Source organism: Blennius ocellaris (assembly GCF_963422515.1).
Source record: "Blennius ocellaris genome assembly, chromosome: 3".
Taxonomy (NCBI): Eukaryota; Metazoa; Chordata; class Actinopteri; order Blenniiformes; family Blenniidae; genus Blennius; species Blennius ocellaris.
Window position 1 is genome coordinate 14,184,957 of NC_137652.1, and position 19,035 is coordinate 14,203,991.

At 41.0% G+C, this 19,035-nt stretch overlaps 1 protein-coding gene across 1 annotated transcript in view; it reads right to left on the reverse strand.

Moving 5' to 3' along the window:
• grin2bb (glutamate receptor, ionotropic, N-methyl D-aspartate 2B-b) overlaps positions 1-19,035 on the reverse strand; it is an 86,832-nt gene that overhangs the window by 31,802 nt on the left and 35,995 nt on the right. Inside the window, exons 2-4 of the mRNA XM_080519336.1 lie at positions 17,588-17,731; positions 14,248-14,518; positions 10,850-11,042 (exon numbers count right to left, since the gene is read on the reverse strand). Of these exons, the coding sequence (XP_080375462.1) occupies positions 10,850-11,042; positions 14,248-14,518; positions 17,588-17,731 (608 nt within the window). The remainder of the gene's footprint in view (positions 1-10,849; positions 11,043-14,247; positions 14,519-17,587; positions 17,732-19,035) is intronic.

Sequence of the window (19,035 nt, forward strand, 5' to 3'; positions counted from 1 at the left end):
TCACCATGGAGACGCTCTGCCTCTGAAACAATCCACCAGAGAAATAAATATCTTGTCTGAATACAAGAAGTCAGGAGCTCTGCGTGCGTGCTTGCGTGTGGACCTTTAAAGGAGGAGCCCTGTGCATGTACCACCACCATCTCCAACCAAGTTAACAGTGTGAAAAAAAAGACAATAAATCTATTCACAAGCGAATGAAAACATGCAGAGAACAGATGAGCAACAAGTCTGAAACTTACCCAAGATTTTGTCGCGCGTACCTCCCACTAGAACATTCAGTACCTCTATCCGTAATGTCTCCAGCTATATTTATATCAGACACACACTCAGACCAATTTGCCATAACAGGATGACCACCTGCCCAACAACATAAAGTTGGTTCCACTCTTGACACCAAGATATCCGTCATCCATCGAGGCATAAATGCCCCTCGATTGCAGCAGATCCTATACGCCTGGTGAGTCATGAGGCAGGAGCTCCATAAATTGGAATTGTTTGTCTTGTACATCCCACAGATGCTCGGTTGGATTGAGTCGACACCTCAAACTCTGTGTCGTGCTCCTCAAAACTACTACCGAGCCACTTTTGCTTTGTGGTGGATGCAAAATGTGACCAGGCCAGCAAATTTCATTGCTCTGGTGGACCCTGCCCAATGTTCCTGTAACTATGAAACCTCATCTGCACAAGCGAAAAGTACCTCTGGTCCTCTGGCTCGGCGACGTCTGCCACAATCTGAGCTCCAATATGTTATTTTGGAGCACACGGGCCAGCCTTGGCTCCCAACCGACGTGCATGATTGAGCCTTGGCCACCTGTGACTGTAGCTGTTATGGCCTTTGCTATAGAGTCACATATGATGATAACAACTGACTACTCAAGACCAAGAACGTCACACAGGAGCTTCAGCACTCCTCTTTTCATCACAATTGGGTCCTTATCACACTCCCACAAGTACTTGCGTGTTCTACTTTTTTTCGTGCTTGGAACACATTGAGATTTTGCAATAAAATGCGCACTTGCTGTTTGATATGTCCCATCCACTGACAGGTGCCATAATAAAGAGATAATCAGCATTATTCACATGCAGGTCAGAATGTTATGGCCGTTCAGTGCGAGTAAGCCACACGCTTTGGGCAAGTGAATAATCAGAGTCAAGCTGCCATGAAATGCCTTTCCCAGCATTCGGGCTGGCGAGCACACCACAAATGCTGTAATGCGCACGTTACATGAGATTAGCCTCCTAAGAATAATCTGTATGTGAATAGGGGAGCAAAAAGACAGAGGTTGTGTGGGGGAAGGCTGCAGAGGTCCAACTTGTTGCCACCCTGTGAGAGTATGTGTCGTCATGACACGAGAGACGAGCGTGAGTATACGCAAAACCTGCAACATAACGATTCGCAGTGTGTATGTGCGTGTGTGTGTGTGTGTGGGGGGGGTGGTAGTCTTAACATAGTATAATGTAATGTGACGTGTTGCCATGGCACCCACAACCACAGCAAATTTCATGCAATCAGCTGCGTTGCCATGGGAACAGTAATCTCACCCAAGAGAGGCTGGTTGAAAGAGAGAGCAAGAGGAAAAAAAGGAGTATTTTTCAGTGTAAACCGGAGTGTTTACCCACTTCCCTGCGTGCTGTCGTTCGCATTCAGATCAATCTCTCCATGTCACCTCTGAGCAGCGCGTGGAATCACACATCAATAGGACTCATCTGCCCGTACATTAACCTGTGCCTTTGCAAAGACTGATGCATGCTGCAAATTTACAGCAGAGGAGACTGCTCAGTTTATCATTTTGTAGCCTTGCACAATTGATGTAGCGTTTATGCGTCGTTTGATCCGTCCTCATGACGGAACTCCCCCGACTCTGGTGGAGGAAGAAAAAACAAAACCACTGGGATGAGCAACTAACAGAAACTCGTGCAGCTTCATCACAGCCATATGCAGCGCTTGTGTGCGCCTCACTCACCAACTGTTCCCCGACTAATCACTGGCTGTGAGGGGAATTTATTTTTTAGTTACAGAGACAATGAATCATCAGCGGGCAGAGACACAATTTCCCCCCCCCCATCCACTTCTTTTCTTCTTCAAATGTATTTTTGGAGTCATTTAACATGACTTCTCTTTAATTATTTCTTTCAAGTCAGAGTGAAACAGAACAGGATCACAAATCCTCTGTAGCTGCAGTGCAGAGATGTAAAAAAAAAAAAAGAAAACGCCTGTGTGTGTATATGTGCGAGGAAGTGTGCGTACGTTCAAAAACGCACACATTGACACGCTGTGTCAGGTTTGGATGTATGACTCATAATATGCAGAGGAGCTTAGGAGTTACCAGCGACTGATAAAATGTGTACCACACATTACAAGTACGACAGAAAGCTGTGAGTGTGTGCACAGACCACAGAGGAGGCTGAATTATGGTGATGCAACAAAACCTTGCCACTGCTGTTCCATTATCTTTTTCTTCATTTCTGTGGAGGGGCTTACTAAATTCAATTGAATTACATGTTTCAACACTGAATTTAAATGTAATTTTCTAATCCTGCTCTAGGAAATGAGCTATAAATACAGATACAATCTGAGTCTATTTTAAGAAAAAAAAACCTCAAAGGAAAAGAGCCACAATAATAAGGGGGTGTTAATTCTGGTAATGAGTCATTTATTAGCTTGTAATAACTCCTGCATATGTCATGATTTGGTCATCTGTAACACAAACTGTAAACTGTTAAAACCCCCTAAATACTCTTATTGCTTATTTATTGAGTCATTTATCGCTGGTGGTAGAGCTCCGACAGCATAAACACAGGGATGGCGTGATGTGGACTACGCACACAGGAAAGATGTGAGGACCTTAGTCTGTTTGAGCTGCAGCCTTTAATAAGTGAGTCCACAGGCGCTCCATGTGATCTGGGCTCATGAGGACCCCTGTTGAGCCAGAGACATCAGACCTGTAGAGTCCGAAGAGAAGGAGTGTGTATCAGAGAGCGCACTCTCTTATTTATAATGTGGACAAGGGCAGAACGGGCAAGGACAATGACCTTCCACAGTCTGAAATACTAATGTGTGAGAAATGTTTGAGAGTATTTTTTTTTTTGAAGTGGTAAAGGAGACAAATGTGATATTTACACACTTACCAGTCTCTAAAACGGTCGTGGATGAAAACAACAGGGAAAGGTGAACAGCTGTGTTTTTCCTCACTGCAATATGACGGCACATTTCATGTGGGATTATTTCGCATTGACGGGATTGTGTTGAAGCTGCATGGTCGTGCAGTAGTTAGCGATTTTGCCTCACAGTGAGAAGATGGTGGGTTCAAATACAGGTCAGGCCTATCAGTGTGGAGTTTGCATGTTCTCATCAGTGCGTGGCTTTTCCTCATACTCCAGTTTCCTCCCGCAGTCCACAAACAGGTGTGAGATTTAATAAATTGCTCCAATGTGTGAGTGTATGGTTATTTGTCGTAGCCATAGTTTTGGCGCCAAATAAGGTCAACAGAGGTCCGATATGTGCGCGTACTCATGACATGAGCATCACATGTGCAGTGAGCATGGCACACTGCTGCACTCGGAGTGATCTGTGGTCTTTTTACACAAAGCGCGTGTTTCCACCAGAAGCGACTCAGCCATTTGTAAACAGACAATGCATGACAAGTCTGTTCATGACAACACCTGAGCAGGAGACCGACCAAGACAGGAAGTCACTGCATGCAGGTTGACATCGTATCATATTTCACTTCATTATTCAAAGATTGGATCATACCTGGTGGCAAGAACCTGGAAAAAAACCACAAAGGTATGGCTTTCACTATTTTGAGATGATATTTCTCTGGCATCACTTTATTCAATGAAGAAATATTAAGCTGGATTCAAGATTCAACTCACCTAAAGTCAAGTTTCAGATGATATAGAATCAAATCAAACCACATTTGAGTTGCTTCAACATTTGTGACAACTTAAATACTTTGCAACCACAATGTTGAATCTCACACAGTGCCAAAACCTTTACTTGAAACACATTAAACATTTGCCAGCTGTCGTGAACGTCTACCTATAAGTCATAAGCTGACCATTGAAACGTGTTTTCAGACACACGCACACACTCCAACATACTAACAGTGGGGAGCAACTGAATGTCGGTCAAGTGGACAACGCAACCGGCAGATCGGTGGCTCCGGACATATGTTCCTTGGCTCTCGTGAAACACTTTATGAAAAGCTTTGCGCTCATGGAAATGTTTTCTCTCCTTGGATACAGATTTTCATCTCCTGCTCCCGTGCAGTGACAGCCTGATATCAGTCAAAGAGGAAGTCCTGGCTCATATTTCTTGTCACTTTCTTCTCTGTTCGCAATAAGATGAGAAGTGATATGTGCATCACCATGTTGGTGATAAATGTTGCTGAGCCCACAGTAAATAATTAAGCTGTTATTTACGATATATAAAATGAAAAATGGTTATAACAGTGTCATCAGTTTTCACATCATTGCCTAAATCGGGCACAGTATTATGAATCTTGTATTTTGATAGGGCAATATTAGGAACCAGGCTTCTTTATGCAGTGTGTGAACAATTGATCCAAAATGTGGTGACGTCCAGGATAAGACACAAATATTGAAGTCTGTGTAAATAGTAATAGAATATTAATCAATTAACCCGCCAACAATATAAAATAACAAGAAGCTGTATCGCTTAGCTTATCAAATGAGTCACTTTAGTATCTTAGAAGATATTACATGTTGTTACATCTCGATAAGTTATTTTACGGTTGGCAAATTTATATGATTTTTCAGGAATGATTCATGTTTACGTAGAAACCATTTTGTGACAACTTGCGGCAAACTTTCAGATTAATGAAGCATTAATTTTTCTAATGGAAGTCTTTCACTCCTCGTTTTTGTAGTATCAGACTGAAATTATTTACGAATGGCCGTCCACTCATTGGGACTGCAAAGAATGATGATCTTTTTACAAACAGGTAAGTCATCAATATTTGCTTGAAAAAGCTTCACATTAAGAGCAAAAGAGTAATAAAAAACAGACCTATTGAAAAACAATCAGTCACATCAATTACTACTATGCCAAGAAGTGCAAAATAACAAAAACAGAGGGAGAAAAATGCAAACGAGAGCTGAAAAGAAGTGGGATGATTGCTCGGCTCAGACTCTAGATTTCTAAATCGCCAAGATTTTATTCAGATTAAATGTAGTTTATAGTATCATACCATGCATGATCTCAGACGTGTGCAAACAGATGTAGAGTAACATGTCATTAATCTGATGGTTCGATTAGAGATTCAGAATGAGTTATTTAACGAAGCTAATACTGTACACCGAGCACAGTGTGCATTACGGACATTAATTTTAAAAGCGGGCCATAACGTTTTGTGTTACCGTTTGGTTTGCAACATCGAGTTGATAATTGAACAGGCTTTGTGACTAGTAACATTTCTGCATCCTGTGGACGTGTGAGTAAAGTTTTCACAAGTAAACCCAAGACAGCTTGACAAGAGAGCTTGCAGATAAAGTGGAACACTGAACACAATCAATAATCATGACATGACGTGTAAATATCAATAAATGTTATGCTGTTGGGAGAGTCTAAAAAAATGTCGCATTAGTGCTGTCAGTATTTTATAAACAAAACAATTAACACAAATTATCAAATGAATCATGAATGTAATCAGCTTACTAAATATATCACGACCTCACTAATTAGATACACCAGCATATACATTTTTTATGTAATATTTTACATAAAGAAAATAATAAACGTCAATTTGAACTTAATTTATATGGCAACAAATCAGCATGAAGTAGCAGTGCAGTTTTACCACTGTACAGCTGTGATCACTATAACCATGTGATGTATTGATTGGTTCTTTCAACAATTTTTAAAGCAGTCAGTCATAAACATGGCTAATAAAAGTGATTCCTCTCTAAAACACAACAAGCCTCCCTTCTTTCTGACCATTTAAATATTGACAACAAGCTTCTATTTTCACATGAGAAAAAACAAAATGATCGAGGAGAGGCCAGATTATGTAAGCGGGTTTACGTGGAAACTGAAATGGCTTTTCAGATAATATAAACTCCTGCAAGAGCCTCGCATATCGAGATATAGTCAAATTAAAGAGTGGCTTAGCAAAACAACCGTTAAAAAGAAGGAAGCAAAAATAAAGAGACACGCAGAGATAACAGGTGACAGAACTGTGTCAACTGATACTATAATCCACTTCAATGGCAAGAACAGTTTGATGAAAAGAGCCCGGAAGCACCAATGGAGGGACCTGCTCGCCTCCTAATAAACCCATGATTTATTAGACAGCCACTTTTATTGTGCCCATTAAGAAATGCAATAATGCTGCTCTCCCGCTGCAGGAAAAACTACTTGGGAGGTGAAATAGGAGTAGAGCAATACGCGCTCATTGTGTGCATGAGAAGCAGCTGCAGTATCCAATGGACAGCAGAGAAGGTCGACGAAAGGCTCCGACTGGAGCACATGGAGCCAACCCACAGACGATAAGACGGATGTAATCATAGCTTACATCACAGCTGTGGCATTAGTGTGGGATAAACCTGACATTTACCCACACACACATTGCATTAACAGGGTTGACAATAGAAAAATCCACTTTTTCTGCAACGCACATAAACACACACGATAAATGCCCCATGGAGCTTCATGTCGTATCACTTGAAGCACATTTTGTCATTATCCTCAGTATCCCCATCACCTTTGTCAACCAGGAGGTTTCCAGGGACGGTCTCTCAAGCTCTTTATGCTGATTTTTTTGTATTTGTGCCATTGGAGCTGTTGGAGCGTGCAAGAACTTTTGGTGTATGCATGAGTTTATACATGCATGTTTTATGTGTGTTTGTCCCATAAGGTCAAGTCGCCCTGAAACAAATGTAAGTGTGTGACTCACAGGGGTCTCCCATCTCCGTCCATCAGTGCTGACAGGATGGCATGCTAATCCAGCACGCATGCAGCCCACTGTGGCCCGTAGCTATAAAGGACCACGCAGAGACATATGGGCTTATTATTGCTTTTGTCTCTGGGGGTGGGCAAATGGGATAGGTGGAATTACATGCGAGTGTGTGTGCCGCGTGTGCCTGCGTGTCTCCAGCTTGCTTGGAGTCACCATCACGATCGACCCATCTGAATTCTCACTTCAGTCGAATCAAGAAAAATGGAACACACACACACACACACACACACACACACACACACACACACACACACACACACACACACACACACACACACACACACACACACACACACACACACACACACACACACACACAGTCGCATAGTATCCCAGGTGTGTGCCTGTAGGATGATTGAGAGCTGAGCCTGTGTCTGATAGTGTCCTACGGGGACTGAAATATTCATGGCTGTGGTGTTATTGTTATCTCAGTCCTGTTGGTGGCTCCATCCAACACGACATGCGTAAGTGCTCCCGATATTAAAAACAGAACGAGGGTAAAGACATGACCGAATTTTGCTGTAATACATCAACCTCAGCCTGAGATTGATGCAGTGGTGGCAGGAGAGGTTACGTAATGCCTCCCCACTCCTCCACATTCCTCAAATTCATACTGACAGTGGGAAAAAAAATCTAAACAAACAAACACTGAGAAAATATTTAATACCATAGCAAAAAGAGTGATGAGAAGCAGCCAGACAGTTTTTCCAGGCAAACCTACTGTAGTTATTATAATGGAAGGCATCAGGAGGCCTCAGCTTTTATTAGATTGAGCCCTAAAGTATGGTTAAATGTCATATGCTATAACACTGCATGTGTGTTTCAATGTGCATTTCTGTGAGCCAGTGATAACCCCACTGTTGTTCTCTGGCTCTTTTTTTCATTAACGCGGTTGTCCCCAAGCATTCAATTAGCTGTGGAATCTCAGATCAATGTGAACAGTAAAAGCATGCCCTATGAAGTTAAATGGGGATTAATTATTGAATACCAATGTTCTTTCTTGTTCTGCAATGTGCCAAAAAGCAAAACAATCAGGAAAGAGAAGAGAGGGAGGTTTTTCTTTAAACATGGCTGTGGGTTAAGATAAAAGACAAGGGGCGATGTTGTCATTAGTCTGAGAGCTAATTTCTCTGTTCACTGTGTGTTTTAAACTTTTTACTGGCTAGTAAAACCAACTGCGTTTCTCCCGAGGGATCGTCTCAGCATCGTTAATGCTTGTGTGGATTTGCATGTATTAGTAGGCATGCATGTGTGTGATCACACATTTGCAAGATCTGAGTTAATAATTTATCAGGCAACTGAAAACCCAATCCAAATAAAAATTGTTGAGCTTATCTTCTTGTATCGTGCATAATGTCTTTGCTCATTTTTCTGCACAGGAACACATTTCAAAGCTTGTAAATCAAAGTGAATGAGACTCATTGCTTTTTCACGTTTCTTCTCATTTGAGAAAATTGACACGTGCTGGACCTCGGCTCAAACTCAAAACACTATTTAATCAAAGGCACAGGTGGTTTATTTGCAACCCTGACAGGAAACAGTCAGTCCTGAAAATACGCTAAAAAAGCAAACCTGTTTGTCTCCAGTCATAACCTTGATTCTAACCTCACTCTATTTACATTCGATTTATCACTCAAAGCATAGACTTGTGGATTCTTATTTCAATAAAGCCTCTGCACTTTATTGACTCTACTCAGATGATATTGCTGTCAACAGCCAGAGGTGGTCAAAATAAACAGAAAACACTGATTCTTAGTACAGATAATTGTATTAAACCTGGTAAAGCAAGTCTCCATTGAGCAGCAACAGCCAGTCATTGCAAAAAACCAAAATCTTAGAAGGTATTTTTTGGCTTTCCTGTCAAAAACTTGTTGTACAAACTCGAGGTCAAACAAATATAGATTTAACACTGCCACTAAAAAATAAAAATGCTGATCTTGTGAAACTCACTAAAAAAGTAAGAGCTGGTCAGTGATTATGTTTTTCAACCCAACAACAACTACTTCCTCACGTGCCATCATCAATATCATCTGGTTCAGTTCCAGCCATGTGACACAATTTTCTATTATTTGGGGATGTTTTACACTCAGGAGGCTAGTGAGTTACCTTAAATTTTAATCACAAATACAAACTAAAATTTGGACTAAAGTGGAAAAGCTGTGTGTAAAATATCAATAGGAAAAACAACATAATATTAAGTTGTATTGCAATAGTAAAAAGATTATTGGTGGAATTAACATGAACTGTAGGTGTAATGCAGGTGCTAATAATTGTATTATTAGTAAGAAAAATCGGGCATGCATGATCAGCAAACATCTGCAAACTATGTGGCCATAAAGATAATAATAATAAACACATGTATAGATCATCATGGCCAAAGCCTCTACAGGTAGAGTTTCAAAACCCAAACCAGTTATAGAGTCCCTACAAAATTGCTTTGCTAATTTGTATAGTTGTTGCAGGCAATATAATCTTGATTCTGTGGGAGTGTTTCATAAAAAGAAGAGGAGTTAAAAGGGCAAATGGCCTTTAAAAAATTAATATTTCCATATAAAGAGTCATGATATGACTATCTGGGATAAAAAGCATATTACATGCATCAAAACCTGCAAATGTCACAGTTCTGCTTTATCTAATTACGATTAAAAATGTTCATCTGCTGCACAAAATCCTCTAAAATCAGACAATGTGGGATCAAACTACAAGCCAATTAATCTGGGAACATAAACAAGACAGTTTTGTTTGCTGTCCAACCTGTGTTTATGTGCTGCTTCCACGTGTTTCCACCACAGCTTTGTGAGTCCCCATTCATTTAGCTTCACTTTGATACAAAGGAAGGAAATTATTTTATGTATATTTTCATGATAATTTTTCAGAGCTGATGACAATATGTCCAAGACTGTAACACTCTCTCGTATTATGATTGAAAACAGTCAATGGTGTGTGTTTGTCCAGGAAGTTTACAGGAGGGTTAGCAGTCACTCTCTGTAACACACTACACAGGTAGGTTGCAGTTTTAAAACAATGTGGTGGGAAGCTGGTGAGTTTTACTCATTAATGTAATACGAATGCAGTTTGCCAGTACAAAAAAAACTTGCAGATAATCCCCCCAACTGGAACAGTGCACAACTACATTCAATTATTGCGTTTAGATATTAAACTCCACAGCATGACGGCTTTTGATGACCGAGGTGTGTTGCATTCAACACCAACGGGACACATTTTAGTCAGTTTGAGGTACAACAGAATCCACAAAACTAAAAATGGTGGGGAGCCAGATGAGGAACAGCCTCTCACCACAAAAAAGCAGCATCTCTGCTACAGGCTGAGCTGATTTGTTGCTCCTTTTCAAACGTGTAAAGAGTAAATGCAATCATAAACAAGGCAAGCATTTTCAGATGTAGTCAAATACTTTGCATGTTGTACATTAATCTATTAGTATGCACTCTCCGCAGTATTATGGAAGCCAAGGTATTCCACATTCATGAAGGCAAATGCAGTGAATGGATGTACACACAAACCGTGAGTCGATGTGACCCAAAATGCCTTGAACAGAAATTTGATTATGGTTGTTGAAGATCATGATTAAGTCTTCAAGCAGCTCTTGAGAGACATAATAGTTTTGGGGGACCGTTAAGAATACTAAATATTATGAGATTAAACGGTTTTCCTTTTTTCACTCATCAGCTTATCCTATAAAAATTGCGATAATTGAAAAGTTAAACGATCACTAGAATGAATAAATTGCTGGAATATGAAAGGCTTCATTCCTTTTGTCTTAGTCATTCTGATCACAGCCTTGTTTGTTTGTTTGTTTGTTTACACATCTCCCGTAGTGATGGTCTCGAGCAGCACCAGCATTGACTAACTTCAGGATTTCTTTGGAGTGGATGGTGTTGGCGCTCTTTTTGTCCGGCGTCCCGAGGCAGCTCGACTTCAGCAGGGTATGAGGTCCTCGGTCCAACATCATGGTGGAGGTTGCCGTGGCGATGACAGCCACTGCATCACGTACCCTAGCCTCGATGTTGTAGTCCCATTTGTCATATGACACCGAGATAAGCCCTAGGAGGGGGGGGAGAGAAAGAGCTGAGGTGAGAATGAGGGATGTACAGAAAGAATGAAAGAAGAAGTGGAAAGAAATAAGGTGCAAAATGAAAACTGGAGGGAGTGAGACACAGTAATGTGAGAAAGTGAGGGAGGACAAGAATAGGCAGGCTGAAAGCCATTGCACAACGCTGGGGGGTGTACTAACATGACAAACATGAGGATGTGATGTCAAAACGACGGCAAAATGAAGCGAGTGAATGTATCTACAATAATGTAGTTTGTTCCAAGCCACATGTCACTGTCTTCTTTACTATTCAGAAAAAGGTTCATAGTATATACATATGGAGAAAAAACCCAAAAACCTGCTGAATAAAAGTGTCAGTCTTCGCTGTGGTCACCCCTCAGCTCACTTTGTGATGCTTGCCTTTCCAAGCATGAGAAACTGCTGGATATCAGATGTCGACATCCATTTCTTACACAAGTAGACAACCGTGCTTTAAGGTCACTTTCCCTGGCTTTTCTGGATAATGCAATCTGTTTTGGGAAAAGGAAAAACCAATATTTTCAGACCGATCCAGGGATTCTACTGGTTCTCAACATGTTGAATTATTAGCTACTGTTTATGTTAAGCAATATGGAACAGCACTGCAGTTCAAATGAATGGCTTCAAACATGCTTGGTTGGTTGGTTTCTGGAGAGAGCGCTTGTAAAACGACCCAATGCCCTGAAGTAATACTTCAGAAATAACATAACTGAGGATTCCGCTAACGATGGACTGCAGGGAAGCCAAAGCTCAGATTATTATTAGAACTGATGGCAGGAATACAGAAGCAATCCTTGTCTGTCCACATTTATTTAATTTCCATGAGGAACTGTGGATGTAAAGCTGTACATCATCTATGCCCGGTCTCATGCCTACAGAAATGAGAACTCATGCTACAGTGATTTGGTTTGAAGAGGGAACCTTTGTAGTAGTATAGTAGAAAATGTAGTACGTGCAGTAGATGGGGGGCACGTCGTCAGTTTGATGAGACAGAGCTGCATGCTAAATATTACGGTGCTTTCATATCTGCCATTTTCAGGTCTACTCTGATGATCTGTGGATCTTGTGTAGTGCAGCAAAGCAGGTGTGAACATGACACTCACAACATAGTGCAAACTGAAACAACCACACTGAAAGAAGCCTGAAGAAGTGGCCTCGGTGCAGCTTCAGCGAGCCATAAATGCTCTTTTAGTCCAGTGAACTTTGCTAGACGAGGCGCGGCAATCGTCACTACAGTTACTACTTGTACAGGCGCAGAGGTGGTGAAGTTGCAAACTCAGAATATAAGCGGAAAAAAAAAAGTCTCAAGGCATCTCAGTTTTAAGAACGAAAAAGTATCTCACTACCTGGTTCAACAAAGTCTATATATATATATATATATATATATATATATATATATATATATATATATATATATATATAAACTACTTTCTGATGGAAGTACATAAGAATTAAGTGAATCTGCTAATTTGGCTGACAGTTGGAGGAACTTCACTGTTTGAAATGTGTGTTTAAATGAAAGGGCGTAGTGAAGCATTGCTTCACCTATTTGACACAGTGATAGTTTGACATAGTTTGCCTCCAGACCTCCTGATACAAGGAAAACAAGGACATGATGGTTTGGCTCTAAACTCTAAATTGGCCATACATCTGAATATTTGTATGTGAGAATAGTCTCTTTGTGTCAAAGTGGATTTGGACTGAATTTTACAGACCTGTCCTAAATGATCATGAAACTGACCGTTTCAGGCTGCGTTTACACAACAACGAATGTGAGTGTATCCGCAAAACTTTCTTCACTTTTGGGGGGTCCGTTTACACGACACCAGTGTATAAATGAAGTTTTTATCCCGGATCTCAAGGTGGGAAGATTCTTTCGCTATATGTCGCTATTCCCTCCTACAGAGACTGCGGAGGCTATGGAACATGTTACTGCGCATGCGCATATCCCTCCCTCCCCTTCCCTCTGCTCATTCACTAAACAAACATGGCAGACCCGTAGTGGTATTACTCGCGGTCCGAACTCCAGTTTTATCGTCCATATCAGTAGTTTTGTAGTTGTGACTCACCCAATAGCATACGGTGTGCCATCATTCCATGTTGTCAGGTGCTCTCCATCTTCTTCACATTTATTGCGTATTGTTCTCTGCACACATATGTGTGGTTTCATTCCAAAATCAAGCAACAGCGCCCTCCCGTGGCCTGGCATACTAACTACATTGTTGTCTGTGTGTCTGCTGCTGCAGGGTAAAGACGCTCACTTTTTTTTTTAAGATTAGGTGTCCTCACGTGAAACGCTGTCGTGGAAACGGGGCCTCAATGAAATCTGTTAATCCGTTAATAGCTTTATTGACAGCAAGAAACTAATGAACATTTTCAGAATTCAAAATTGTTCCTATTCACATTTCCTACCTTCTGTCCAGGTGCAAACTGAGGATGAAACAACCTCTAAATACTGCTGCTCATCCTGTCAACATCAAGAACTACCTCAAATGACCCCATTTCGAAACCTATCGACTGTTCCTTTAACAGAAAGGAGTATACAACCTGACACCGACTGCCACAGCATCCTGCAAACACGCGAGAGGTGCATTTGCATATATGTAAATGTCGCCATCTGTCACTTGTGCCCACATTTCAATACAAAGTTTGTACAAATTCATATCTGGATAAAGCTGCATGCATTTCAGTGTTTTTTGATCAAAAAGTCTCTTGAATGGAGCTGAAATCACGACAATTCAGAGACTAGCAATCATCCCTAAAATGTTATTAAAAATATGCAGCTTTCATCCGACCCCATGGAAGAAAAACACAATGGATGGACAGATGTGCCAAACGTGTTATAAGAGGCAGAGGATCAAAGTAGCCAAAACTGTCAGAGTTTATGACGATGACAGGTGAATGATATACACAGTGACGGTATGAATGACACAAGTAAACATTTGCCAACAGTCGCGGGGGTTTATGGAAATTGTTCAGCATTTCAAATGCTCGTACAGGTGGCTCAGAAGAAAAAAGAGAGGCGGGTGTTTGTAGTCTGGTCTGTTTATGATCTATGTTTATCACACCTAATTCAAAAAGTGGCCATGAGTAATCTCCCTCTGCGGTTTCTCGGCTACACGATAGTGTAAGTGTAACATTAATGAGCTGCCCCGCTGAGCTGGTGTTGGAGTGTACCTGTAGGGAAGACAGCAGGAACTTTGACGGCATCGCCGGCCACCAGTGACGGCACGATCCAGGTGAAGCCGTAACCCGTGAGGCCGACCGAGTGAGCCACCTCGAAGATGGTGGTGGACTCCTCCTTTGTGCAGTAGAGGAGAATCACGGGACTCTGCAGCTTCTTCAGCTGGTTCTGAATCTTGGAGTCTCCATCATCTACTGACATATCCAGTAGGAGGACTTCTTGGAGCTCCCAGCCCACAAAGCTGTTTTCGATGGTGCTGCGGACCTGGACAAAAAAAAAAAGGAGGAGAATATTTGAAAAAGTGTAGGCAGTTGACATTCTGGAACAAAACCGACTGAGATGTCTCCTCCTCCAGCTCCCAGATTGCCAAACAGTTTGTCTTTACACATCTCTTGGATGAAGGCAGCAGAGCTTTTTTCCTTTTTTTTTTTTTTTTGGTTTAAACATAGCCAGAGCGACATTAGGTAATCCCTTTCCCCAAATCTTAAAGCTGTATCATCACCTTGAGAAAAATATCCTACAGAAAAGTTTGATTAATCTAGAATCACTTGTAAATGGCAAAGCAGTTTGTTATCGGAGCTTCTGTGGAATTTATATTTATATTTGAGGATCTGTAACTATATGGCATTCAGAAGAAAGAAGCACTGTTGACTGCTGTCTTTAGTTTCAAAATTGACTTAAAAAGAAAAAAAGGAAATCAAAAACAAAAAGTGAAAAACCTCTACTCAGTTGTAAATTATGTATCAAAATGAGTAACATTAAGTCTGTTGTGACATGTTAGCCGCAATGCTGCTTCTGTAGCCTCCTCGCTGGCTGCAAACTGTGAAATGGATTTCATGACTCATTACTCCGAGTCTCATTGAGACCCACCTCCGTTCGGGAAATCCATTCCACATTTTGTAGAGCAGCGGCAGGGTGAAGCACAGACGCGGCTTCATGGAGCTGAAATCTCCGCAGGTTGGAGCAGAAAAAACATCAAAATATCACAAAAAACCCACTGGCCTGTTAGGGCAAGGTGGGTGGATGAGTCACTGGCCCGAGAGCTTGCCAAAGCTTTTACTAGCCCCAGACATTTGGACAAGCCTTAATATTGAGCCCTGAGAGTGATAAATGAAAAATTCTGACATGAGACCGGTTTTAAAAGGATAGTAGCCGGACCAAGGGCATTTTTATCGGTAATGATTGACTGTCCGACGTATTTCGCGATCACTGCTGTAAAGAAGAATTGTGTTCCCGGGAAGAGATCAATGAGGGTCTATCCAGGTGTGATGGACTCAGTCTGGAGTTAAAAGGAAGCGGCTCTCATCCACAGAAAGTCTGTGGTTCCGTTTTCCAAGATGCCAAGAACCCATTTACAGAGTTCCAACAAAAACTGGAGGGAGAAAAGCGCTGTCTGGAAGGCAAAGCTTCCCTAAACACTGATCTTTAGTTTAAAAAGAAAAATACCAGAATATTAATGTCTCTACCTTTCACAGTATTATTGCTTTGCAGGATTTATTCAGAGCTGCCTGGCATCTTTACACAGTACTGTGTATATTCCGTACAGGCTGCTTTCATCTTGTTCATTATGGATTTCCACCATGGATCATCTTCTCCCATAGACTCCGTTTTTGGTCACTCAGGGTAAAAACCTCAACGTCCTCAGCCTTGATACCTTATGTTCAGTTTCCTGGTCAGTGCCACTATGTCTGCATCACAGCTGGTTTTACAACTTTGTCCTTCAGCCTGGCTGGGAGAATTCAACACTGACACTAATGATCTGGGTGAAAAAAAATCTCTCAATATCTCTTAAATTGTTTTCAGAATAATATTCAAATAAATACTTGGGACCAGTCCCATTACTAGTTAAACTAGTTAGCTTACATAAAGTTAACCTGACTTCTTAGAAAGGTTATTCATATGAATGCGGACACTAAGTGTCATTTTGAACATTAATATACTTCTTTTCTATAAAACCAGCTTGCTTCTTTAACTTTGTTCAAATGAAAGACACGGACATTGTCGCAATATTCGCAAGAAATACGATTAGCTGACTTTCAATAACTTTAAATATTCTTTTCAGATGTGTGTGTCTGATGTTCAAATTTATTCAGGATCTCGTCGCAGCCCCTTTAAAGTGTCTGTTCTCAGCCTCGGAGATAAGGAGGCTGAAGTCTGAGTGAGAGGCTGCATTCAAAAGGACATGTTCAGCCAATCTGCCGTTTTCATTAAAGCAATCAGAAAATGGAAATAGCTACCCCGCATATATCACACTTGGCCGAACTTTATCATTTTGAAAAGCTTGAAATTATGGCTTAAAACCAGACAATCGAGTTCACAAAAATAGCTTCTTCCCTTAGTAGATTCATTTCACCAGCTATATATATATATAGATATATATATATTGTCACGTGAACAACTGGTACAGCTGCACTGAGCCACCCGGCTGCACAATAACTCGAAATGATGTGGGTCAGATTATTAGAGGGAAAGTTTTACTTTTAACTTAGTAATGTAACGACCACAGAAGTAATTCTGTGCAGCTAAAAAGCAGGTTGCCATGTTGGCTGACCAACAGCTCACCAAACTGCTAAAAATTGGAGAAAACATTGGAAACTTGCAGGTAAATTATAATTTGTCCTCCCCCTCTCTCTCTTTCCTTCTCTGTCTCCCATGTGTGTGTACGTGCCCCCGAGTGTGTGTTTGCATTGTTTCTTTTAAGTATTAGTGGATTTCACAGTATTTTATTGCAGCTTTGTTCATGTTAAAAGTTCACACCTTTTTCCCATAAATATTTAAATTCTCAAAGTGTTGGAGCTGCACTCTAGCATTTATGTCTGGGTTTTGTTATATTATCTCTGTGGATATTTTTGTTTTTGCTTAACTTGGAGAGAAACAGTGTTCACCCAAAGCCAAATGCAAGTATTTCAATATACTTGTGTATAACTATACTAATTCTGCTTATACATGTGTTGAGTCTACATGAATTCCCTGATTTATATATATATCAAAATAAAGAGAGGAAAACCAAAAGATAAGACTTATATCTGATAAGCAAAACTACAGTAGTGTCGGGCCTCCCATTATGGGTCCCCAACAAACAAAAGGTATAATACCTAATGTTGCTGGACCCGAAACGCAAGGGAATCTGTCATTTGAGTCCAAGCTGAGAAAAAGTTCATGGCCATTAGCTTTATAAGTAATAAGTACTGTGCTGTCTCTGGAGTCAACTCATATAAAAGGAAGATATTTATCTTTACAGATAATATTGCTCCTTGTATTCTGGACTGCCAAGTAGAATATAATTTGACATTTTGACAACCTTTATGTCTCCATCGAAGTGTTTTTATTTACCTTGTTGATAAAGTCCTGGTAGCCAGGGTAGTACGTAGTGACTATGGAGAAGATGTACCAGTCATACTCCTCCATGATGTTCAACATGACGGAGGCCTGCTGCTCAATGGATGGGCCGAACTGGAAAAACATGGAGTTGTCATCCTGGAAAGCAGAAACACGGAGCCAATCAGCAAACAAGGTCATGACTCATGCAGCATGAGCGAGGATTGGAAGGTAGGGCGCAGATGATTATGGAGCGTGTCCAGCTCCTGCAAGTCTCAGGAACAAATATAGTCTCGTTTGTAGCTCCGAGCTTTCTCCTCTCCGTTCATGCTCTGTGAAATGTTGCACTGTACAACAGACGGCATCGTGGCAATATTCATTCCTTTTATATATTTATGATGAGTTTCTATGAATATTCAAACCCATACAAGGCGACATTAATTATCCCCGAGCCATAACAATGCTGACATAGCAGGTTTAGTATGCTACAGGGAGCACAGCGGATACGATGGGCACCTGGTTCATTGATATTAAATGTAGAATACAAATTTCTGTCAAAACAGTTTCTCTCCGAGGAGAGAGAGGAAGAGACAAAGTAGGAATCTTTCTTTTAGCTCCAGGAGCCTGTTTGGTATATGAAATGGTCAAGGGCAGGTCAGTCAACCATGTGAAATCACCAAGCAACTCATGGGGACACACAAGTCGGGACGGATTATTTACAAATGTATGCGACCGTCGGCGACGTGGCAGGGGGGGGCCGCATGAGAACGGTTCCATGTCAGAGGTCTTCAGTTCATTCACAGCGAGACGTGCTGCTGAGAGGTGACAGAAATGACCGGAGGGGTTGGGTGACGAATGACTGGCGGCTGTCTAAATATTTCAGGATGTTCATGTAAACAGAAAACAAACTTCACAAAATCACATACCAACACTAAAAATGTTGTCCTTGTCCCACGAACAACAAGATTATATGGTTAAAACCTGCCTTAAAGCTCTTTTACAGTCACACCCGCTAAAAGATAACATCAGGATGTGGCAATGGTAACACACTGAAATGTAGCGTAAAATCAAACAAAATGTGAATTTTAATGGAGCTCATTATTATGATAGCATTTTATAAATAGGACACATTTAAATGCACGTGGAAACATATTTGGCGTCAACAAACCGGTGAAGAAGAGGAGAAGAAAGATAAAGACGATCTCAACTTGGATGCATGCAAGACAATGTTTGATATACTGCTTCATGAAACTCTGGGTTGCAGATAGTTGAAGCTGGACAGGTCGCATGTCAATACAAGGTAAAAGACAGACAGACAGTCACATTGAAAGGTCATTTTAGAGTCACTCGTGAAACTCAAATATGTTTTTGGACTGTGGGGTGAAATCAGGGTACAAAAGAAACCACAGAAGGAGAACATGTAAATTATCTCTCGATGAATCAAACTGACCATCTTGTCTTCT